This window comes from Bombus impatiens, unplaced genomic scaffold (assembly GCF_000188095.3).
Source record: "Bombus impatiens unplaced genomic scaffold, BIMP_2.2 scf_0548, whole genome shotgun sequence".
NCBI classification, from domain to species: Eukaryota; Metazoa; Arthropoda; class Insecta; order Hymenoptera; family Apidae; genus Bombus; species Bombus impatiens.
In genome coordinates, this window is record NT_176967.1 from 1164837 (window position 1) to 1189766 (window position 24930).

Here is a 24930-nt window from a genome sequence, read left to right on the forward strand (position 1 = left end):
GAATCTTATTTGTAAATAAATCATATACAATCTTTTAAACTAATTACTTGTGTACACGTGCACTATGATTCCCTTTACGCTCTCAGTCGTTGCAACAATTGAACGACAATGGATATAAGAATATAGAGTATATATATATATATACATATACACGTACATATGTATGTGTAATATATATATATATTGGATATGTATATAATAAAAAATGTATAAAGAGAACACATGTATGAAACATTTGTTATTGTATGATGTTTGCTATTGTGCTTATCAATATTCTTTGTGTAAAAAATTGTATTTTTCGCGAGTGTCTATAGTTACAGAAATCATTGTTATATCGAAAAGGATTGCTATTTAAATAAATCTTCTATAAACAACACAGACCGGATCCGTGTCGATCGTTTTTAATCACAATCGTTAAATTACCTGGTATTTCTTCTTTTTTTATATTTCACTTTACCGACTCTCTCATTTCGCGTATGCTTAATTTTACGAATAGCGACCACAAAGCGACATGGTCGAGTAGGATCGCTTTTACTTTATCCGTATCGTGCGTTGTTTATTCATATTTGTGAGCATTAACGAAATATATGAAGTTAATAGATCATCCATTTTGTATCCGAGTGAAGTTTCGCACAATAGTTTCGAACCTCTGACTAAATTTCCAATCGTCATATGAAAATAGGTATTACCCGACGACCAATTTGAGATTCTTGTAAATGGATGCGTTACTAGTATATCCTACGAATACAAACGTTCACAGGTAACATTTTTAGGTGTAATTTCTAAACAATTATAGATAAGACAAATGTGTTCACTTACTTTCGTTTGTGGATGTATAAGACTCACACCGTGCTTATTTATAGCGATTAACAATAATTCTGGATAATTTGGTTCTGTGCTTTGTTTGACTTCGAAAAAGGCTGAACCAAAGGTTGGCCATCGATAAACTATTTTCAAAAACGTTATTTTGGCATCTTCTGGACTCATACCTACGGAGGAATTTATTTATCTATTTACTTTGCAATTGCGTGTAACATATAGAGAAAAAGTAAATAAGTATTGACTGTGCGCTCAAACACGATTGAAACAATATCTTACCAGCATCCTGATTGTATGCTGCTATTATCGATCTCTTCCAATCGTTAGAACTTTGTACCTTTACTAAATCTCCAGGTATAAGTTCTCTTAACATTTGCCTAGGGAAAATCTTACGTTACTACATTGTTCTTCTAAATATAAGCTAGTACGTAACTACGTGCTACAACAGATTATAACGTGTATTCCACTTACGGAATAGCTTGAAGTTCCTGCTTGCTTTCACCAAAACGAACTCTGTACACTAGTGCTGCTAATCTGGATGCTTCTTCCTTGGTACATTTATGGTAACCTATAAGGAGAGATACATACGTAAATAGTGTAATCGTGTAAAATGATCAAGCCGGATTAATAATCTACGATACGACAAAATGCTTTAAAAGTGTTGGAACGCAACTTTTACCTCTTAATAATTTAGGAAGCTCCTGGTGAAAGTGGAAAATGAGGTCTGCGTTCCTGTCTTTACCGGGAACGGTGTTGGTCCACAGTTTCTTCATGAAAAATACTTGATACGTAAATTGAGGTGATACACCTAAGCAAAATATATGAAAATCTTATTACGTTTCTTTGTGTTGCATTTATGATTGGCAAAAAATTATAACGAATGTGGTACCATCGCGAGAGGGTCGAGCTTTTCTTATCCAATCCGTCAAATGTCGTACAAAGTCGAAGAAGAAATCCCCTTCTGGAACCGAGATGACTTTATCGGCAATCTTCACAAACAGACTGAATCCTTCTGCAGAACGTAAGTTCAGTCTTTGCGCTATATTTTGACAAAAATCTTTAGCTCTCGTTGACGAATCCACTTCGAACGCCTGTATATAGAAATAAATTGGAGAATGATCGCCGTAAGTTTGATAACTGTTCTTGAAACGAATAAAATTGAGATAAAATAGTCACTTAAAGCATACGCACTTCGTCCGTGTCGTCAGGAAAGTAAACTTTGTGAAATATTTGCGTCGTTTTGTGCTGTATAGCCTCTACTTCCACTTGGTGTGGAGGATACTTTCGTTGACCGTTACGTAAGGTTTTTTGTAGCCTTTGTAAAGAATCCTGAGATATGGGATGCCGTCTCGTGCGTAAAAACAGAGTCAATTCCTGGCAAAGAACAGAAATATATGTAAATTGAACGAATACATTCACGAATATATTACGTAGATGCGATATTTTACTTTTAAGAGACTTTGGCTGCAAGTGAAGAGACCGGTGGCAAGCCACATCAATTCCCAACCACGTTCTTCGCTCAGTCTATTTCGATTATCGGTTAGTTGTTTCATGATTTGACAATAAATTTCGTCTCGAAGAATTTCGTTTTTCAATGGTCCGTCAAAAATAAGATCCGTGTACTCGTTGCCGATACGCGGTCTCTTCGTTGGCAAATCACCCATGTATTTCAAAATCGCGTTAAAAGCGAAACACGCTTCCTCGGCTAATTCCTCTTTCGATATCAACTTCTTTAAGAGAGGTTGTTTAATAGGATCTCTGGAGTGATGCCACAGTTCGTCGGTGTGTCCGCGTCGCGCTGTTGTTAGGGTCAACGCCTTTGACATAGTCCTCTTTGGCGGTGTTCTGTAACGAGCGTGAAACATCTCTCTATTATAATTCATAACGTGAAAGATTCGTTGCGTATTTACGGACAAGCGTCATTTACCGGAAGTGATCAATAGCGTATTCTAAAAGAGTATGAGGTTTGTCACGGGATTCTACTCCATTTACTTGCTGTGGATATAATTTGCGGCCATTTTCCGTTCCTTCGATGCTGAATAGGGACTAAAAGAGGGATCGATTAACGAGATTCGTTCAATTCGTATAAAAGAAAGAATAGATAAAGAGAAAAACAAAGAGGTCGCGCGGAAAAGACACGCGTTAGCCTTACTAAAATATCGTTTGGTGGTTTCGTTAGCGAGGGCAAAACGTATACTGTCTCGGCTGGAAAATCGCCTTTTTCTCCGGTTCTTTCGCAAGTGCCGATGCACCATCCCGAATTAAGTACAGTTTCACCGGTACTCTCGTCCTCCAGAATAATAAGATCCCCCTTTTGAAAGGTCAAGAACGACGAACCTTCGCCTGGTGCTTTGTAATCTTGCAAAGCGATAACATATTTGCTACGTTTCTTCAAACCTTCTAAAAAGTATACCACCAGATCGCGAATGTCTTCGGCGTTAGGGCTTTGAAAAGTGAATTCCTCTCCTCGCACCGTTGACAAGTTGAACGTTTGCGTGAACATTTTATTCGTTCTGAAAGTTACGATAGAATCGAGAGATAAAATAAGAGTGGAAAAGAGACGATCGTAAAGGGTACGTACTTTTGACTAGACACGGTGGTGATTTCGGGGAACGACAATTCCAGAAGTACTTGTTCTTGATCGTCTACGACGTACACTCCGGTCCAATTCACGGCTATGATAACGTCGTTCTTCGGTAAATTCGGCCCGGAATTTCTGTACGCTTCGTAGAAGCGAGAAAAGAGTAATGGCCACTTGAACTTTGCATAACCGACGATATCCTCCTTAACCCGCAAAGCAGGTACCTTTTCCTTTAAATAATAACTCTGCAAGAAGAAAAATCATTTCGTCATTGTCGTCGATAGAAGAAACGCATACGGCGAAGTGAAAATAAGTTTCGATCAATTATCGTAATGTAAGTAAGGTCACCTTTTTATATGCCTGTAGAACCAGATGTCCCCATCTGTCGATCGCTTTGTCGATACCGGTCAGGCAATAGTCCGGTATGTAATTTGGCAAAAGAGTGTAAAGTCTGTCGACGTTCATGTCGGTGTGATATTCGATGTAATATTGTTGGGCGGCGATCATCGCTAAATCTTCTTCTTTATCGCAACGATATTCGCCGAATTTTACTCCCCTAACCACCTGTTGATAAATTAAATTGGTAGCGACTTGATCTTCGGTCGGTTCGTGCCAAGGTGCGAATATCTCCTTTCTGAAGAACAACCTCCACGGAGCATTCCGTTCTTGAGCACCTTGTTCCTTGGCGTATTGCTCACACTGCGAGATGGCATCCATCACGTGGTCACCGCCGCTGCCGAGCGACGAGACTTTATCAAACAACGCGATATAAAGAGAAAATCCGAACTGGTCGCGCAACGATATCTTATCGGAGAGCTGATTGCACAGTTCTCTGGCGGTGGTGGCGGAATCAGCGAGCAGCGTTTTAGTGTTACCGTCCATAAACGTGATCGGCAACATAATTGGTTTCTTGGATTTGGTCGCTTGAAGCTCCAACCAGCTTGGCGGTTGGTTTCGCGTACCGTTGTTGAACGTTCTCTTGAGCCGATCCTCGCAGTACGGCGCATATCCGGGTGGTCCCTCCCTGATGAATGCTCGCAAGTAATTGACGAATTTTTCGGACGGAGCGAAACATCCGACGCAGAGCGATAGTAAGATCCAACCGCGAGCGTGCGACGACTTGGATGGGTTGTTGGTCAGTTGTTTGCATATTTGACAGTATATCTCGTCTCTTAATTCCGCACGCAATATTCCATGGCCGATAATGAAATGAAGCTTCTCGAGGTTTGAGGTAGGTCTCGCTTCCAGCCAGGACTGATAACTATCCGCCGTGTATTCGTCCTCTTGTAGTTTCCGTCTGACATCCTCGCCCAATTTGTTTTTTCGTTTCAGCGTTAACGAGACCAACTTGTGTCTTATCGATCGTGGTTTTTGTCTGAGAAACGTTTCCGGATCGACGCCCATCATTTGCGCCTCTTGGAACTCTTTGCTTCGTATAAAATTACGACCAAGAGTCGCTGTGACTTTCGACATGACCGAGGTCGTATCTCTGTCCATCGTGTGAAATCTAGGCTCGGGTAAGTCTCCGGTAAAACGAAGTATCGTGATCCACAGTGCTTGGGCAGCCAGCTGATCTCCTTGCGTGTGCAAAGGCAACAACGGGTGTTTCAAAGGCTTCCTCGAATACTGATGCGTAATATTCCCTTGAAAGTAAGTTGCCGCGAATTTTTGAAACTTGAATTCCGATAGATCTTCCTCGTCCTCCGATGCTGTTTGAACGGGGCTAATGATCTCCTGTTGGTCTGCCTTTGGCGCAGGTAGATCATTGAACACAGAGGTTTCCCTAGCTGGTGTTGGAGCCTCGCTGCTCGAATCCGGTAGAAAATCAAACATCGCCTCGACCAATTTACTATCGTCGACCGGTTCGTCTTGTTTTTTGGCTGCATCGTTTATTAGATTCTTCTTAATCTCCATTCTGCGCCGGTCTTCCAGTTCCATCTCTATCTCTTTTCTTTCCAATTCTTGCATTCGTTCTCTGTAGTTCTGCTCGGCAATTTCTTTCGCCCGTTTATTCCCTTGGTCCTTCAACTCCCGCTCTTCTTTCTTTCGAAGCCTCAACGCTTCGACGTGCAATCGATACTCATACTTGATCTTCTTGTAGCGTCTTTGCGCGATCAATCTTCGAACGTGAGCTTGTATCTTCACGATCGCCCACAATTTCTTTTGGTACATTTTCCGTACCAGGTAGCCTCTGGCACGGGCTTGAAGAGCGACTATGTGTCCCCTGAGATGCCTGAATCTGTGCGATAACACTCGCGATCTGATCAGCGCTTGAAGTCGCATGTAACCGATACGCATACGTTTGTATCGTTGTCGTTGCGCGTAGCCCCTCCAGTATTTTTCGACGACAGTCGCGGCTGCTCTCATGCGAAGGAATCTTCTTCTGTAAACCCAGCCACGTATGTTGCGTTGTAGGATCAGAATCTTCCGCGTTAAAACGCGATCGCGTTCCTGCTCCAAGAACAAGTCGTGCGCGTCTTTGAGAAACACTTTTGTATGCCCGAGTTGATAATCCGATCTTCCCAATACTATGTGACAGATTTTGGATGTAACCGCGTGGCAGTCGACCTTATGCGCCGGAGGTATACCCGGAATGAGAAACCGATATCTCTCCACGAACTCCGGGAAGGAATGTCTGATCGGATAACCAGCTCTACGAATTCGAATCGTTTCCATCATGCCGGAGTATCTCAATTGTCGACAACAAAGTCCTCTGTCGAACATCATCGGTTTCTTATACTCGTTTGGTTTGATACATCTGATGAAGAAAGGTTGGCAACTGCACAATGTTTTCATCAGAGAGTCCAAGGATTTCTTGAACTGAGTGGACAGAGTAGGTGCTCGTTTCCTAGTCTCTGATCCCATACCGATGTCCTCGGCGAAACAGGCCTGCAAAAATTTATTCGACGATATGTGAATCAGCTGCAATAAATCGGCGCTAAACGTGTCCCTGTTCTTCTCGAGGAAGCTTCTGGTATCGTAGAACACGACACCGGCGAAGTGATTAAGGCCGAACGACGTATTGATGTCTGATTTTGGTTTTAAATAATTCCGATGACTGCCGTGCGTTTTGTGTATCTTAGCCAACATGGTCTGGTCCGTACCCTTCGGAAACTTTGATTCTTCGTCTATCAAGGCCATGATGTTCAACTGCTTGATAGCTATCAAATCGAGCGCATCCTGATTGTCGACGAACTCGATATGCTGCCAGTTGATACCTTCGTGATTGTATTCTTCTTGTTCCAGCTTAAAGATATGTTGCACGAAAAATTGTTGCAGATTTTCATTGGCATAGTTGATGCAGAACTGCTCGAAGCTATTGTGACTGAAATTTTCAAAGCCGAATATATCCAATACACCTATGGCGCTTCTGGACATGTTCTTCGGCCTATAGATCGCTTCGTTTATCTTTTTCACGATATGCACGAACAATCGTCCGTATATTCCCTTGACGAACGCGTCTCTGATATCCACCGATTGGTCCCTGGACAACGTAGACACCTGCGTGCACACGTTACAATTCGGCTCAACAAGAGGAAAGTATTTTCTACTGTAATTGTCGCAGTGTGACACTTCGTATTTATCGTCCCGTCTGTATAGGAACGTAACGCGAATTATTCCTTACTTACAACAGTCTCACCGTGAGCGAATATCGTTTTTCGAGTTAGAGCGTCTATCAAAGATTGGACGGGTACGCCCAGTAAGTGCGCTACCCTCTGCACATTTGTCTGTTCCGGAATTTCAGTAGCGTCCAAATTATCTAGAAAGTAGATTTAAATTAGGAGGACAAGCGAAACGCTTTAACGTTATACGAATTACGCTGCTTACCTACGACGGTGGCTCTGTATTTGACGTTTCCCATGTGCAATAGGGCAGCCAACAGCTTAAGTATCTCCCATATTTCCATGTCGGAAAACAACAAAACTTTCATGGCTGATCTAATGTCGGCAAACTCCGCGGCATCGTCCCGCCCCTCGCACGTGATGCTACCACCCTGAGAAGAAAAATCTTCGATTCTAGATTTCCAATATTCCATACTATAACGCATGAACGAAATCGAAACATTACCCCCGTTAGATACTTGTACGAAGAGGCATCTTCCAGTTCCAGTTTCGACTTCTCTTCTTTCGAAAGACCAGCCAGCATACAATAGAATACATGATAATTTCTCTCGTCCAGACTTTGCGAGACTATTCGCGATTTCTCCAAAAGATATTGCTCGATTTTTGCACCTTCTATCACCCCTTGCTCGTTGAAATGAATGTCGATGTACTTTCCAAAGCGAGACGAATTGTCGTTTCGTACCGTTTTCGCATTGCCGAACGCTATGAACGCGAAACCATAGATAAGGTGAATAACTTCTGTGTCTTTGTCTATCGCGACGCGACGATCGAGAGAGCCGTTTACCTTCCAAGATGGGATTCGCCTCCAAAATTTGCTGTTCGATCCAAGAATGCTTGCCACTAATCGCTGCCAAATATTGCAAAATTAGTTTTGTACTTTCCGTTTTGCCGGCTCCGCTTTCCCCGCTAAGACACAAACATTCGTGCATTTGACAAATCATGTCTAAATAGAAAAATATAGAAGAAGAGGAGAGAGCCGCTCGAAATATTTCACGGAAGAAGAAATAAAGCGATGGTTGATACCTGATCACTATGCACTGATCTTGACCGTATCGATTCATATGCGCGTAACTATTGTCTCCGATGGCAAATATGTGTGGCGGCAGCTCTCCGATTTTACGATCCTTGTACAGTTTGATTTGTTCAGCGGTATAAATCGGTAATATTTGATACGGATTCACGGCGACTAGAATGGAACCCGTATAGGTCTGCGCAAAAACGATAGCTTAAATGAAATTACGGCCACTTTAGGTCGTAAAACCAGGTGTACGTAAAAGCGATAGACCTTCGAGAGACTATCGCCTACCAAGACTCGTTTACGTACATATATGAGATTCTCGTTGTAACGAATCAACAAGTTCCTTAGAATACCAGCTTCATGGAGGTCTCCTAAGCTGATCATGTCTTCTACACCTTGCACAGAAGTGGCATGCATCGCCTTTATTCGCCTTTCCGGAGTCAGCCATTGTTCCTGGAAATTCCCGAATGAATTCATTGGCGAGACGAGTTCAAACACTTTCTCAACATCGACATCGTACTTATAATTTGCCGACAGGCAAGAGAAACGAGCAACAACTTTTCGAGTCGAGTCGAGAAATTTGGTGAATGCGGGAAGTAGGTAACGATTACCTTGTTATCGTCGTCTTTCACTTGAATGCGTCTGCCTTCCGCGGAAATTACTCGTGCTCCGATCGCAACGTCAAATTCTCTTCCTGAGATTGGTTCGATCCATATGTAATCTCCCTGCAACGTAATTTCGTTCACCGGTAATTTCCTTCTTTTGTTTCGGACATGCCGCGGGAATATCGACGCTTACGAGCACACGTTCTAATAACAACCGATAAAATTGCTCGCGTCTTAACATTCGAACGTCGATAGACGCGCGTCTTCTTCTTTTCCTCTTTCTTTTTTTCTTTCTTCTCGCTTTATACAATTAATCCGCGCTCGTGTTCGCGATCGCGAGGGATCGAGTTTCGAAAACATCAGGCGTGGCGCATCTGTCGCCGCGAATTCTACGAATATAGCCGTGTACAACCGTATATATAGCAAATATAACGTAAAAGGAGCGGCTGTTACAGATAAAAATCGTGCGTCTCCATCTTTGATGGACACTCGAAAGTTGCCACCATAATCCGTGCACCACAGCCACTATTCTCAGCCAACGAATCGATTCGATCGAGTAGCGTACGCGCGTACCATGTACAATTTCTCGTTTCTTTGGAACCCGATAGATTTTTCCTCGCTCCCTTCTTCCGCTGGCTCGCATAACCACCGATAATATAATTAGCCGAGTAAACGCGTATCGTTCCGGCTTCCAGTGACGCAATTTTACGCATAGTTCGATGCGATGCGATCGATCGCACTTCGAGCTTTCGTCTTGAACGCTTCGGCGCTTCAGCGAACGACGAAGTTTTCGCGAGTCACGCGACGTTGATTCCGTGCAGGCGAATTCATCGAGCGTGTCGTCGGCCGAAAAAGCTTTTTTCGGTCCTTTCGTTTGGTTCGCGTTCCTACGCATAAACCGTCGCCAACGATCGAATAAATATCGATGATCGAGATCGGCGGTGGTTGCGCACGCGCACCAAATTTTCGCGAGACTCGTGCGGCGCTTCCACGGTTCCGCGTATAATCGTTTACATCGTTGGTTCGTGGCTACCCTTCGCGCGCATCCATGCATCCGTTTTGGTGCGTTTGTACGATCGTCGCGCAGTTATTCTCAAACAGCGGCTTCCTCCAATATCGCGGGAACGTTCATTTCTTGCGAGATATCTGCCAGAGCGAAAAGTCGGAATCGGTATATTTTCTCTTAGAAGCAATCCGATCGGTCGACGTCGTTCGAACAATGGAAACGAAAACCGTGTTCGTTTCAACTGAAAGGTAATTTGAGAACCTCTAAGTTAGCCTACGCTTTACGGATACGACTATACGAACGCACAGACTGTGCCTGATATTCGTATACGTTCCGATTGTTCACCTCACCGGAACCACATCGGAAGAGCTCGTCCGCTCGTTACCACGAAGCCAGTCTCCGTTCAATTTGGCTTTGCCAGTCGGTTTTACTTTCGGCCGGCCGAGTCTATGAAAAAGCCTGACTTGCGTTCTTTCTCGTACTCTCGCGTGAATAATTCGCAGTTGCGTATCTCTCTGACGGTATCCGAACATGGATTCTCCTTCGAGGTTAGGATCGAACGACACGGGAAATTCGAAAAAGGTTCGTTCGTTCGCGGGCCGCTTGCCGTGGTAGAAGACGAGCCTGTATAACGTGATAGTATATGGACGCGTGCGCGTCCGCCACAGGGAAGGAATGGAATTACGATCGAGGGTACAAACGCGTGTCCGGCAAAACGATTCGCGTCCCGTTATACGACGGCTGGTTTGCTCGCGTGAAATGCTAAGCCGCTGTTCAGGGCATACGCCAAGTGACGAAGGACCGTTAACTATGCCTAATTAACCGACTATTCGTCTCATCCCACGTCGCAGCTGCGTCGACTGAGCATCGTCGACGGTGCAGCGACATCGACTTTTTTCTCCAACCAGATCAGATCGGAACGCGGCCTCTGTTCTTTGCGAACAAGAGATTATCCACGGCAACGAACGTGACGGAAAGACGCGGGAAGCGATCTCGTTTCAAGCACGTATTCCCCTTTTCCAGATATACCTACCTATCGCGCTTGAGCGAACCTTTTTGGAAATTACAAGGAACCACAGATTCGCTTTTTATTCGAGATCGTCGAATATCGCTAAACGAACGGGTAAATTTTCCATCTCCGGTTCCTAAGACTCTTCGTTGATCTGCCGGCAATCGAACCAACGAGTAACACACAGATTTACTTCGAGAGTTATTTGGACGTGTTCGCTCCGCGCATGATTTTTCATGCGCGGAAAGAATCTGAAGATGGTGGTCGATCTCCGTCATTTTCACTTGTCACAGATTCCTACTGACCGTCTTCGAAGAACGCGATGAAGAAAGCGGTAACATTACGCGCGAACGCTGGATCATCGTAGGTTCTTCGCATTCTTCGGTGTTGCGTGTTTGACACACTGATTTATTACTAATCATCCAGGACAAAGAAGAAGATGCGCGAAATGAAAACCTATTACGATGATACTTACCCGCGTGACGATGACCATCTCTCAAATCGTCGTTGTCGGCACTCCGCCTGAAAGAAAACAAAACTTTCTTCTTTCTCTCGTTCTCTCTTCTTTTATGTGCTCATTTTTTCCTTCAATTTTTCTTTCTTTTCTTTTCTTTTTTGCTATGCTGGTGCAGTCGTGCAGCAAAACGAAAAGGGGAGCATCTCGAGCATAGATATTAGCGGATAGATAACATCGTTGATAATAAGACGGGCGAGCAAACATCAGCAAAAAAAGTATGAAATTCCGAGAACTGAATTGAACGAACGAACGGAAAGAATGGCTACTGCGGCGGACTGACTCTACTTGCTGATAATCGAATCGAAGTCCCTTATGCGAATCTATACGGAGAAAAATCGTTCCAGCGTGCGATGATGATGTCCGGCTGATCACCGTTACAGTGGAAGCAGCACAAGCATAAACCTGTTCGCAAAAGTGGGTTAGGCAGTTTCTGCTGCTACCACTCAGCCGTACACCTTTCGAGAACATCCATCGAGGATTCTTACCATGAGATCGATCTCCCTTCTCTTACCGAGTAACTCCGTCGATTTGCAGCTCTTGTTCACAACGATACGACTTACCAAAGAAAATTAATCGAGAACGAGTCGACTCGAATGGAATCGCGTTAGACTCTTATGAAGCCGTATCGAGCGTCAGATTAGACCGAAGAGAGTCGAACCTTATAAGTTATAAACTCGAAGAAAGCTCGATCGAATGCAAAGAAATTGCAATTTACGCGTCACTAGCATCGATTTCGTTCGTCAAAAGACGACACGGATGAATTTGCTTCTATTATGCTCGCACGAATAACTCTCGGGTCGACGAACCGTTCGGCATTCTTTACTTTTTTCGTATTTCTTTCTTTTCTTCTCTTCTCTCATTACGACGAATCATCAACGTCCGACTCGTTTTAGAAATCGAGGAAAGTCCAAATATTTCGTGTAACGCCGTGTTAAATTAAGAATGCGATAAAATACACTGCGACCTGATAAGTAGGGGAAAAGGTCCGGAAAGCGATATATACCCTTGAACTTGAGAGACGACACACGTGGAAAGACGTCGCAGTCGTTGACTTTGAAAATATCGGGAGAACAGAACGGAGGATGTATGCACCGCCTACGGGAGACTTTAATGGGCGATCGGACGACACGCGTTTCTACGTGGTACGTTACGAACCGTTGCAATTCGATTAAAAATCAGCAAAACTAATGCTTTCTATTCCAATACGTTACAGAACAAATAACCTTGATTTGCATTTCCTAACCACTCTACTAAAATCCTACTTCCATAGTTTTTTTACTTGCTGTAATCGCACTCGTTCAAAGAATTATTTCTTACGTCACGATCGTTTTCCACGTGTGCATCTTCGTTCTATTCTAATTCTCTTTGTATTCTGCGATTATCTTCTGATTTCATGCAATAAAACGAACGTCCACACGATCTCCGAAAACGAACAACGTTTTCCTTTATGCGTTTCTTTACACCGATTCAACACAAATTTACGTTCTTTCCCGCGGAAGAGTACACGCGAGTTTGAAACTCTGCCGATAGTGGAGAAAATGATTCGGTCCGGATTAATCAGATGTAAGTGTAGAGTACGCGATCTTTTGGTAAATATCTCAAGATTCAAGACGTGAAATATTACTTTTTTTTTATCTGAATCCAAGTCTTATCTCATTTACTTATTACATATCGTATTTTAACACTCGTTCTGTACACTTACACGTATGGGCCGTAATTACGCGGAATCGTTGGTATTCTATTCTCCTTTTCATCCTTCTAACACTATTCTTTACGTAAAAAATTCATTTACAAAGACGAATACTTGATATTCGCGTGAAGTTTGAAAAATAAATGGCGATGGTAGTTGACTTGATATTTGAGAACTCGGTAGATATCAACGTCCGTTTCAAAGGCTGTACTAACGCGGTAATAAAATTATGTACATACATATAACGTCTATCGTAATCGTCTGATCTAGAGGTAAAAACGGACGCGACTCAGCAGTAACTTAAGAGTTTCGTTTCCGATCTGTGAAATATCTGCCAGAACAATTTTGTCATTCCGAATGGAATATTATTTACTTGTGAAAAATGGACGTTGATGTCGTGCAAAAGATGTTTCTCAGTAAACGAATAAATTCGAACGTACCTTATGCGAGTAACGAGAAACACGACGAAAGTGACTACACGATGTCGGCACACTCCATTAAGAGGCACTGCACTGCACTTCGAATACGACGTGAAGCGCGCTTTTCATGTCCGACGTGACTAGAGAAGCTCGTCGAAGCTTAGCGTTCGAAAAAACCGATGAACATGAAAAAAGGAAAGATCACGTACCGCACTATAAACTAGGACACGAAAAGCAACAGTAATTGTTTGAGAGAATAGGCCACAGCGGTGACCGGCACGTTAACTCGTCCACTCGGAGAGCTTCGGTTCGAATCGGGTGTGCCAGGTGGAAGCAACTGAAAGAGGTGGAAAAACTACCTTTGGCTAAACCACGATCGGCTTTGACTTCGGCTACGTGAAATCCCACCAATCGCCATACGTCGCCAATCACTCTACCTCGTGTTTACCGAATACTGTCTTCTCGACAGCTCTTTAATTGTTGCTTTCTTTTTAAAGATCTCCGAATCTTCCTCGATACTTCCTTTATCTCGAATTCATCGTGACGTCATTTGCTATAAGGTATACCTGCTGCGTATCTGCAACCTGTTGCGTTGCGATTCCCCTCCTCGGAACGATGTTCTCTTTACCGATCGAGAAGTTCGCTTCCTCTTTGCAGCTTCGGCTGCGGAATGGCGGCAAAAACGAATTAACATTCGATCGTGCAATTTGAATTCCAATCTTCTTCCCTTAGTTTCCTCGATTGATTCATCGGTTCGAATAATACGTTAGATACATGACATAAGGACAAACGAATCGTTTACATTGAAAATATATTTTCATTTTATATGAATTTCACATGAATGATATACATACATAAAATGTAATTTCTGTAACTTTTAACATATACATTAATATGCAAAGTACTGAAAACTTCTGCAACAATAACAACATCGACGATGTTATACACGTTGCAAATTAACAGTTTCATAAAATCGTTCCTATATATAAACACGATCTTTTTTACGTAACGAGAACGGCACTTTCTCACCAACGATATATTTTTCACGAGTACTGCAATCAATTCTGTACGAAAACTATAACAATGTACCACGTTGCGTTGTTATTGATGTTGTTTATCTTAACAGCAACGACAAATTCATTGCTAAGTAACAATTTTGATATCGATCACTCATAATCACGTAGCTCATAAATCAAGTAGTCGATCGATGCCTTCCAATGGACGACAATGCATCGCGAATACAGCAAATTATTTTCTAAGATTAAAAAGCTATTATCACTCGATGTAACGAAGCAATGGTAGATCCTATAACATACATTTGGAGTATTGCTTCTTAAAAAATGTACATATACATGTATGATCAACACTTCGCGCGTGGACATTGTAATAGTATTAATTATATAGCAAAGTATATTTCACGCGTAGCATATAGAAACTGATTAGAAAATATATGTTTAACTCTGTATAAAATAATAATATTAAATAATTTCCTGTAGAATCCATACATGATAAAAATATACGACATAATAGTAGATCAAAGGAAAAGGCGTATTTAATGCCATACGTTTGCCAAAATTGTATTCATACTAGTACACTGCTTGATTTTTAACGTACTTCTACAATAAATATAATTTTTCCTTCCTCAAATGCTTTTATCACTTACAATAGAGAAATCAATATTATGCTAATCTGATAATGAAAATTGCATCCAGGTACAAGGTATGCATCCTATTATTAAATGGAATGATTGAATAATTACAAACACAAATTTCATTAAACAAATTAAATAGTCTATAAAGAGAAGACTTGTTTCCTATTTTAATTATACATACTTGTTTGCAGAAATCGTAACATACCTATAACTTTGATCATATATTGTTTAATCAAATTTTTACTTTTCATCATTTCTGTAATAGTATGCATGAATCTAATTATTAATATTAGTAATGGTATTATCATTATTATATAATTAGTATATTTGCATAACCTGTACCTAGTTTAAATGTTTGGAGAATCATAATGAATGTCTAGAGACAAATTAGGTTTCGGGATAAAGCACCTCGTATAATTGCTTGTAAGAAACTATAATATAAATAATTAGGAATGCAACAAAAGAAAAAAAGAAACGACTAGGAACAACATTGACAGTCATCGACAATGTTTTAACGAATTACTATTGTTTAAATGAGTACGCAGTTTAGAGCAATTCCTCAAAATTATCAATCTGTATATTAGATTATTAATATAATTTCACACTATGCATACTAATAAAAACTTTGATATAGACCAAAAAGTGTTAAAAATTTTCGACTATATATCAGTCAGATGAAAATGTAATTCAGCTTAATTTTGTACTTCAAAATGTAAAATTTCTTACAACTTCACATGACATAATGTATTTTTTAATAATCATATTTTGTTCGTTTAAAACAAAAATAATTTATTTATAGTTACTGCGTTAAACGTGTAATGAAACAGTAAGATTACTTTTTGTAATGAATTTGATTAAAAATCCAAATCTATTGATTAGTGCTTTGGTCGTTTGTAAATATGATTGCACTAAATAAGATTAAAAAATATACTATTTTCTACCATTTGCTGAATAAGTTATGGAGTTAGTTTTTCTCTGTTGGAAGAGTACTTGCAAGTATATATATTTATATATATATTTTTTTTTCCAGTTATATAGATATCCTATTTTGGTGTTGCAGATATTTCACGAATCCAGGATTTTCTTATGCAAGAAGCAAATTGTAATATGTAGAAACGTAATTGTTTTTATCATCAAATAAACGGATTTTAAAATGATTTCATAGTCGTAAAAATAGGCTCTGGATATTATACTTTTACATTGAAATAAGACAGTAGTTTTCTATTATGCCTTACGATTTGATTAATTTTGTTATTTGTAGATAAATATATCTGGAAGTTCACTGAAGAAGTGCAGAAATATCCCAAATCTTAATAAGACGATCTTGACCAATAGTTAATAATCGTCGCCTAGGAGCATCAAGATCCATTCCAACGACATTATGCTTTGCGTCATGGAACGATGCTAGAGATGTTTGGCTATATAACACATGCATAATTTCATTTAAACATCCAGCTTGTTTGTCAATTTTAGTGATAAATCTAAGTTCATTGTCCCTACTTACTTTGCAGCTTTAAGTTGAATATGACACTGATCGCACACTCTAACTTCAAATTCAAAACCCATTGCTGGTATTGGTATTCGCTGAGATGTACATCGTGCGCATAATGCACGACCACAATGACGGCAATGGTGCTGTCTTAGACCTAATTGTCGTTGATCCATCATAGCTTTAATATTCCAAAAGAATGGTCTTCCACAAGCCTATATTTATCATAATATTTATATATATAATAAAATGTTGTTTAATGTAGGATCATAATTAGCATAAAAAACCAAACTGGTTGTAGCATTAAATTTCAGAATCAAGTTAATTATAATTTTACAATTACATACTTGGCACGTATCGGATTCTATCCAGGCTGCAGTTTCTTTTCTATTTGCAGCCATATCCCAGCATACTATTACACCATCTTCTCCTCCAGATAACAACACACGCTCTGCGCTTGCATAGCACAATGCAGTTACTTTGTTGCTGTAAAATATGTTTAATTGTGATTGCAAAAAATATAAACTGGAAACTAATTTGAGAAGAATTTCTTAGTAGACTGAATAGCTTACTGATGTCCTTGGAGTTCATAGGCTGTACCTTGCCGGCCTCCAATATCCCATACTATGATACTTTGATCGAAACTTCCAGAAAACAAAAGCTGCTTTTCAAAATCCCATGCTAATGTATGAATGCTTCCTGTATGTGCCTTTAAAGTAGTAATTAGTGTAACACCATTAGTATCTAATTTCAACATTGCTATTTGTCCAGAATAATCACCAACAAAGGCATGTTTTGATTGCGCGTCAAATCTGAATAAGTTAAGGAGATGTGTGTAGTTTTAAAGAGAACTTCTTTCAATGTAACATACATATCTAATAATTAAGAAATCAGTTAGAAATTATTTCTCACAAAAGGATACTGCAGAGCGGTGTACCATGCATCAGTTTGATATGATCCTAATTTTTGTCCTGTTTCTGAACAATGTAATTGAAACATCTTATCTCGACCTATACTTAAAACCCATTCGCAATTTGATGCAAATATAACACCTGTAACTCTCGCTTGATGTGCAGCATATTCACGCATGGCAGTCATTTGATTATAATCTTGCTCCAGAATGAATTCCTGAAAATAATGAAAGTACATTGAAATAAAAAAAGAAATTGATCATTTTCCATAGAAAACTCTTTTAATACATACATTTATAGTTCCATTCTCCAAACCAACAAATAATTGTCTAGTTTGTACACAATAATGCATTGATGTTGCACCAGCAGCCATATATTGACAGACACTTGGCCAATATTGGCCAGAATCTCGTTTCAACCAAACTCTAACAGTTCTGTAAAAGACATTTCCTTAAGAACATGAATAGCTGAAGAAGAGAAATTTTCGACTAACTATTGTAACGGACAATTAAGAAATTCAATTTTAATATTACAACTCGAATATAATACTCATCTACCTGTCATCGCAAACACTAATTACACCATCTTCCCGCGGTATAATGATAGCCGCATTAACATCGTCATTACATCCTTCTAACTTCGATAAAAGTATAGGTTTTCGACTTGTGCTGAATTTATCATGATTTACTCCCGGTGCGGGCTTTATCTCTGCTGCCATTTCAATCTTTAAAACGTAATATTTGAAGCAGACTTGTCATTTGACAGTTGTCAGACTTCAATGATGATCAGAGTTTATATGCGTTATGAAGACGGAAAGTCGGATTTTTTAACAGATTGTGGAGAACCTATCGGCGCTATTCGTGTTATTCCTCGTGAATTTTTCTTTCCTTCCTTTTCGAGTTCCTCTTTATCGACTGTTACAACTTTCGTGGAAGTTTCTATTTGCGTGCATTATGTAATAGAAATGTATGCACACACGATTTATGTTGAAGATGTAAACAAAAAATGATGATCAATTGATCTCGCCAACAGGACCATTATCTATAGCAGAGCTTTGTTACCAACTTCCTTGCAGACACAGCAAATCAATTATTTTTCGGATTACTTTCTTTTTATTAAATAATTATGTTGCGAGGCGATAATTTTCCAATGTTTTTACAAAATTAATTTTCAAATAATTCTTTTAATAACTAGTGCCTGATTACTTAAAGTTCTTATTGATATTTATCGGCTTCTATTGTTGGTAAACGTTATTTCATAGACAAGATGCAGCCATAGACGAGATAAATACAGAATGGACGTGACATGCATGCTTTTTCACGCCCTATGTTTTGGTGGACTTTTGAATCCGTTACCATTCTTGTATCACATGCAACTGTATCAATTAATATATAGTATAGAACTGGCACAGATAAGTACTTACTGGTTTGACTAATTATTAAAACCATCGTTGCAGAAAATAATCTTAGCATGTGTTACAAAATAAAGATTTTATAATTTATACAGCAATTAATAACGAAGTAAACAATGATAATAAATTATTTTCAATTCAAGAAATTTCTTTTTTTTATTATAGTTTCGCTATCAATTCTCAAGGACTATTTTAAATTGCTAATTATTAATCATTTTTAAGAATGACATTTATTTTTAATAAAGACATATAAATACATTTTAATAAAGACATATAAATTAATAAAGACAATAAAACTGCTTCATTCTCTTCCATTTATTGAAATATTTGAATTATTCAAATATATTTATTAATAATAGTATGAATAATTAAATAATGTACCGTTATAGCATTTTCACATATAAAATCAAGGACATAATTTTATTACTGTTAATGGACATTGCCTTAAAAATATGTTTCCTATTCATTAATTTCATCAATTTGACAGTTTGAATTGATTAAATTAGCGCGCGCTTGTACACAGGAAAGTCGAATGCTCCTATTGGCGCAATATATTACAAAATCACATCGGGCGTCTCTATTGGTGAAAAATATTGTAAAGTCAAATCGAGCATTTCTATTGGCCAAGAATGTTGCATCGCTCGTAATTTGAGGAGAACGCTTGGCGCGGGGTGACATTCTCTGTTGAAATCTGTGGAGTGAGAATTTGTCGCATTAGCCCGTAATTATTAGTACTTTCATTCCAATGTTATCATTATTTCTACACTTCTATCTGCTTCATTTGAATAGTACGTTCTTATTTAATCACTTATTAATCATCATTTGAGTAAGATTAAGTAGTTTTCCAAAACTTTTTCTGCACTTTTCTCGTTGACTGCATATCTGACGGTTAGTGTTATCGATAGCTCATATTATCGACCTTTGGAATAGAATTTAGATTCTATTATTGGTTTATTTTATTATAACTTGTTCTAATATTTTAAATTATTGGTTTTGTCATATTGGTTATGTCATCTATTTGAAATTGTTGGTTTCCTACTGTACAGATTATTGGTACGTGATCGAAACAATAGGGATTTACGGAATAATGGACACCACAGGTGATTAATAACCATTTCGTTGATTTTTCATGCAGATTTGGTAATGATTGAGCTATTATAACAAAGCAAATGTATGTATATGTTTATTTTCCCTTTTTGTTCGATCAATGGTAATTAATATTTGTTACATAATTGTTACACAGCTTACGATTGATATCTAATAACATTATTTTATAAATAGTTGCATAATTTCTTAAAAATGTTAAAATGAAAGAAAAAGAGGTTATAGAAATCATTTTTTAAATTAATGTTTTCATATCAACATGTAGCAAATTATACGAATCATTTAATTGTTATTAGAAGATGATCTATCGCAAACTTATTACGTTTGTACATATTTGTACGAGAATATCAGTTTATTATTTCCTCGGAAGAGACTGAATAAAACTTGTTGAGACACGTGCAGGATTATATGTATATACGCCATAATCACTTCAGGCATGTTTAGTTAAAAAAGTCTAATTTATTACAAGCATTGTCGAATCTTCATAAGGTGCAACGTAATATATTAATAAAAACCATATTTCAAACTCTGATGACGAACATTCACAATTGAATTCTTCTTGTAGAGTTGGTTTTATATTTCAGAATATTGATAAATATTTGGAAACATGTTAGAAAATATCTTGCAATCGATAAACAGTGTTTGAAATACTACACGTATATATAGGCTTCCAGAAACGGCGATATCTCCAAAACAAACTCTCACCCCCCCCCCCTCTGTTTCTCACTGCTAATACAATCTGTTTTCAGAGAATGTTTGTGTCCGCGTGCAATGCGGTCGGTAGAGTCAGTTTTTGCTGCGTAATAACATTTGTGTTTTCTAGAGTACAATAGCTCTTAATAATTATAAATCTAATTACAATAGTTGTACGCGAAATTAGAGTCAGTGTGTTCGCCGATTGTTAATTACGGACGCGTTAATAGCCCTTTTTTTTTCTTTTTTATACATCATTTTAAACATTCGCTTTCGGTAGTAGAGTCGCAGGTTTCGCAAGAGGATACAATTTCTCCTGGGACTTGAGAATGTAAGTATTTCTATGTATTGCATTCTAAATTATTTTATTATTCGTATTTTAAATGAACTATTATCAATTTTTATTGACATAATATTTTTATATTTTTACATTTTACACAATATTAAAATCGTAATATTGAAATACACAATAAAAATGTTTATTATGTTTAAAAAATGATTAAATTGTCATCATTTTTAGTTTAAAGTTTGTAATTTTAGCGTTCGAATTTTTATAATAATTAGATTTTAACAGAATTTCGATTTTTGTTGTTATTAAAATTTCAAGTTTCAATAGAATTTTATTTTTCATTGCCCTTAAACTTTTTAAATAATGAATAGTGTATTTTTAAGAATAAATTACAATATTTTACTTGTTTTGTTTCAGGTATTTCACAACTTCCAGCTTTTCTTGTGTTTGTGGAAGGATGCAGTGATGCTTGAAAACTAAGCATGTAAGAATCTGTGCATATCGTATTCCAATTAATTTTATTCTTTGTATTTTGCTTTAATTATTATTGATTAAAAAAATAAGGTCTAACCTTAAACTTTAATATCAAAATTCCACTTGTTATAGTAATTAGAGTTTAATTTAATTTTTTTTATTATTATTAGTTCAAAGTTTTCATAAATTGTTTTATATAATAGTTCATATCTTATTTAAAGGTTTATCATTCCTTCCTCTTCTGCGTGTTTGCTGAAAAGGACCTAGTGGTGCTTCAAAAGCCAAGAATGTAAGTAATTTTGTAATCTGTACTTAATTTTATTCCTTGTTATCTAAATTTGTCATTCTTGAATTGAATATTGGCATTATAATTTTAATAGAGATCAATATTCCACTATTTCAAATTTTTCAAATAATTAACATTTTCCTTAAGAACAAATTATAATATCCTATGTTCTGTTACAGTTTTCTTCTATGGCATTATATGGCCTCTCCTTGATGATGATCCACACCATGACTTTCCCTGGTCTGCTACAGCATCGATGACCTCGTCCTTCACATCATATCGTAAGTCGCATGCATTTTTGTCCCTCCGGTCACTCAATCATGTCGTAGGACGAAAGGTCCAAATCGACACGGGTGATTGGTTGTAATTTACGTAGAATTTTTTGCGAGTACAGTGACCGCGGATATTTATTATATGCGTGAGTAGTAACATTTCTTCTATGTATTATTTATTAGTTCAGGATAGGTCTTCTTGCACATCGCGTTTTTTTTTTTATATCAGTTACATGATACTAACAAATTTTATATTAATAATATCAATAATTGTACTAACTGATACAAACGATATATTAACAATTCATTTGAATTTTGTGATTGAGGATATGTTCACTATAATTACTTTTGAAGTTGGAATGTGTATTTACTGAGAATTAAAATGACTTAATTAAATATTTCGTAGTAATGAAGTCGGATACCCTCCGACTTCGTTGCGTTAAAAATTGCTATTATTGCATATCTAATGATAATGATAATAATAAGTTTTTATTTCATCTCCTGTTTTCTGTTGACATTATTATTTATTATGTTTGGATATTGATTTAAGATATAAATATAGAAATATTAAAGTTCAATCCTGCCGTCAAAAATGTATTGAATTTTATGTGCAAGAAGAAATTTCGCGACAGGTAAATTTTAGAGTCAAAGCAACAAGTTTTGAATACTGTTTTCATACTTTCGAATATGTGCTTTGACGAAGGAATTGCCTGAGGTTGTTTGTATTAATATTTAATTTTGAGTCAAGTATTAAATAAATTTCTTATTCAGTGTCAGTTTGCCTTCTTTGTAATGTAATTTCAATAACATTTTGGTAATTTATTAAACAAATAAAGTAGAGTATAGAGTGTTAGTAATTGAGATAAAATATGAAAATGCAAAATGAAAAAAGATTAGTCCGCTAAAGACGAAATAGATGCACTAATACATTCTTTTTAGTTAGGATTTTCAGGTTTTACCCTTTCCGTGTTCATTGCCAGGACCTCACTCACGTGCCCAGGTGCTACTTGGGTGAGAGAAAGGCAATGGGTACGATGATCACTGATTTTATAATAATTTGTAAGCGACTGACGATGCGTTAGTGTATCGTGCACGACGTACTTTCCACATAGTGTGTGTGGTTAGGCTGTGGAATTGCGTCGTTTTAATATTTATCCCATTTGCTATAAATTTATGTAATAAAACATAAATTCACACAAATATTAGTTCAATTATAACCTGTGAAAACAAAGATTCGTTATTAAATACGGCGAATCACAGGTATTAGTATTATTAATTTTCTTGTTAAATTATAATATATGGTACCAAATTTCGTACCATCTATAATTTCTTTGACAAATAGATACGTTCTTTGTATTATGAATATTTTTAATTAAAACTGAGATTTACTTTTATTGTGTTGTACGCAATGGTCGCTAGCCTTCGTCAGTCGATTTCAGGAAAATGGTACGTAATATTAGAGTGTGCATGTTGTGTGCCAAACTCGGGTGTCGGAGGCGTCCCGGGACGTTCTCTCTAGTGTAGGTCCTTGCGCCCGAGTGTTATGTGTGAGAATCGTGGAGTGAGTGTGTTGGTGTGCCTGCTTTGCCATTTTTAAATATAGGGCTAGGTAGGATAGGTAGCATACTTTCTGGCGTGCCTGTTCAGTATAAGTAGGTAGGGCCGGGCAGGTTGGCACAGTCTCTGGTCGGGTAGGCGCGTTTTCGCGTGTCCAACCTGTTTCAGGAAATTTCATTCGAAAAATCGACGGCGAAGCTGGCACGAATGGAACATGCCATCGTCTCTGACTTCGCCCATCGATTTTTTGAATTTCGCGGTCGCGATCGCGATTGGGTTTCGACACGAACGTTAATATTGCTCGAGCATGCACATGCGAACGGACAGCGATCTCTGTATGATCGTTGTTCATCCATGTGTATTTGGATCAGCTTTCGCGATTTATATTTTTATTTCACCTTTGTACGTTATTTTTTGGTTTGCGATTTAGAAAGTTTCCAGCTTATAGTAAGTTTCAGCGGGTATTGCGCCCGAAGAAAGAAGTAGCTACGAGCCGAAGAGGCCCGGCAAACTGCTATAGAAGAGGGCAACTACCAATGACTCCCCATCCTCTGTATCATCCAGAGTATGGGAAGTCATTCTTGTTACTACCTTGTCACTATGCTCGCTTTTAGTATTTGTAGTAGTAGTAGTTCTTTTTTTTGGCCGATGGATATAACAGGTAGTATAAGTTAAAAGACAAGTGTTTGTATGTATCGTCGGAGAAAGAAATGAACGTAACGGGTTAAAACAGAAACTAGCCGGACGAGAAGGGGTGGAGACAGCTCGGGGATACGCCGCGTCGTTTTTCGTTAAATGCTTGCCTAATGAATCCGCTGGCTCGTCCGGCTATTGACGCCCTTGTTGTTCGTACTGTGAGCGAACAATTACCCCCAACTCCTCCGCGAAAACTGGCCGAAAACGAAAAAAACGAGGTAGCTTGAGATCAGGGGATGCAGCATCGAGAAACAGAATGATTAATCGTAGATGGCACGGATACTCTTGCCCCTTTTCCAGGTGTAGAGCTCGAAATTCAACAATGCTGGAAAATGAAAAGCCTCCACCCCAGCGAAGATACGTTGATCAAAGGTTTGTCGACGTACGTGTCGGCCCATCGACATATTGGGCTAATCGCGATTTTTCATTTAGAGTTGCGAGTAATTAATTACGGTTTGAATTACAGTAGCGAATCTAAATTTCGTGCTAGCAATTAGAGTTGCGAAAAAGTACCACTTCGGTTTGGATTAGCGTTGCGATGAAAAGACGATCTCGTTTGCTTTACTATTGCGAAGTATAAGATGTCGCGATTGTACTCAATATTTTCTATCGTTAATAATTATTAGAATTTATTAAAAAGTAGAATTTGAATTTATTGCGGTTTGTTTTATCTCAAGTTGAATTAAAATGCGATTTGTGGTCATCGCATATAGTTGAAATAGTTAGTTACTGAAGTTCCCTGCGGATGAGCGGGGAAAATACTGTTCTGAATCCATGATTCCTTTCGAAATACTTTTTTTGAAACTCTGG

General features: G+C 38.3%; 2 protein-coding genes across 5 annotated transcripts; both read right to left on the reverse strand.

Annotated features, from left to right (window-relative positions):
* Window positions 1-223: 223 nt before the first annotated feature.
* Window positions 224-13818, reverse strand: LOC100743352 (myosin-VIIa). Of its 4 annotated transcripts, none has more exons than XM_012388392.3 (21): window positions 13647-13818; window positions 11137-11183; window positions 8653-8766; window positions 8348-8494; window positions 8047-8231; window positions 7808-7929; window positions 7469-7725; window positions 7229-7394; window positions 7030-7160; window positions 3749-6901; window positions 3401-3645; window positions 2972-3332; window positions 2747-2865; window positions 2268-2664; window positions 2011-2193; window positions 1709-1910; window positions 1499-1627; window positions 1291-1387; window positions 1099-1196; window positions 820-989; window positions 532-738 (listed from the first exon to the last, which is right to left on the reverse strand). In XM_012388392.3, exons 2-21 carry the CDS (start codon window positions 11152-11154, stop codon window positions 532-534), a joined length of 6501 nt encoding a protein of 2166 aa, XP_012243815.1. In that variant the 5' UTR covers window positions 11155-11183; window positions 13647-13818. The 4 variants fall into 4 exon arrangements, with proteins under 4 accessions (XP_012243813.1, XP_033177900.1, XP_012243815.1 ...); XM_003491284.4 differs by having other exon boundaries at window positions 13309-13818; XM_012388390.3 differs by lacking the exons at window positions 11137-11183; window positions 13647-13818 and adding an exon at window positions 8840-8887 and having other exon boundaries at window positions 224-738.
* Window positions 13819-15955: 2137 nt separating this feature from the next.
* LOC100743597 (WD repeat and FYVE domain-containing protein 2) lies at window positions 15956-18429 on the reverse strand. The gene is made up of 7 exons (XM_003491286.4): window positions 17896-18429; window positions 17631-17772; window positions 17350-17555; window positions 17000-17239; window positions 16775-16913; window positions 16443-16642; window positions 15956-16356 (listed from the first exon to the last, which is right to left on the reverse strand). The coding sequence occupies exons 1-7, from the start codon at window positions 18054-18056 to the stop codon at window positions 16218-16220; spliced, it is 1227 nt and encodes a 408-aa protein (XP_003491334.1). The 5' UTR covers window positions 18057-18429; the 3' UTR covers window positions 15956-16217.
* Window positions 18430-24930: the final 6501 nt, after the last annotated feature.

Coding starts and splice junctions, on each gene's coding strand:
- LOC100743597 (XM_003491286.4), bottom strand. CDS start 18,056: ATGGCAGCAGAGATAAAGCCCGCACCGGGAGTAAATCATGATAAATTC. Junction 16,643..16,774: donor TAGAATCCGATACGTGCCAA/GTATGTAATTGT, acceptor TGATAAATATAG/GCTTGTGGAAGACCATTCTT. Junction 16,357..16,442: donor ATTCAACTTAAAGCTGCAAA/GTAAGTAGGGAC, acceptor TGTGTTATATAG/CCAAACATCTCTAGCATCGT.
- LOC100743352 (XM_012388390.3), bottom strand. CDS start 8,887: ATGTTAAGACGCGAGCAATTTTATCGGTTGTTATTAGAACGTGTGCTC. Junction 8,232..8,347: donor ACAACGAGAATCTCATATAT/GTACGTAAACGA, acceptor GTTTTTGCGCAG/ACCTATACGGGTTCCATTCT. Junction 2,866..2,971: donor AACCACCAAACGATATTTTA/GTAAGGCTAACG, acceptor TCCCTCTTTTAG/TCCCTATTCAGCATCGAAGG.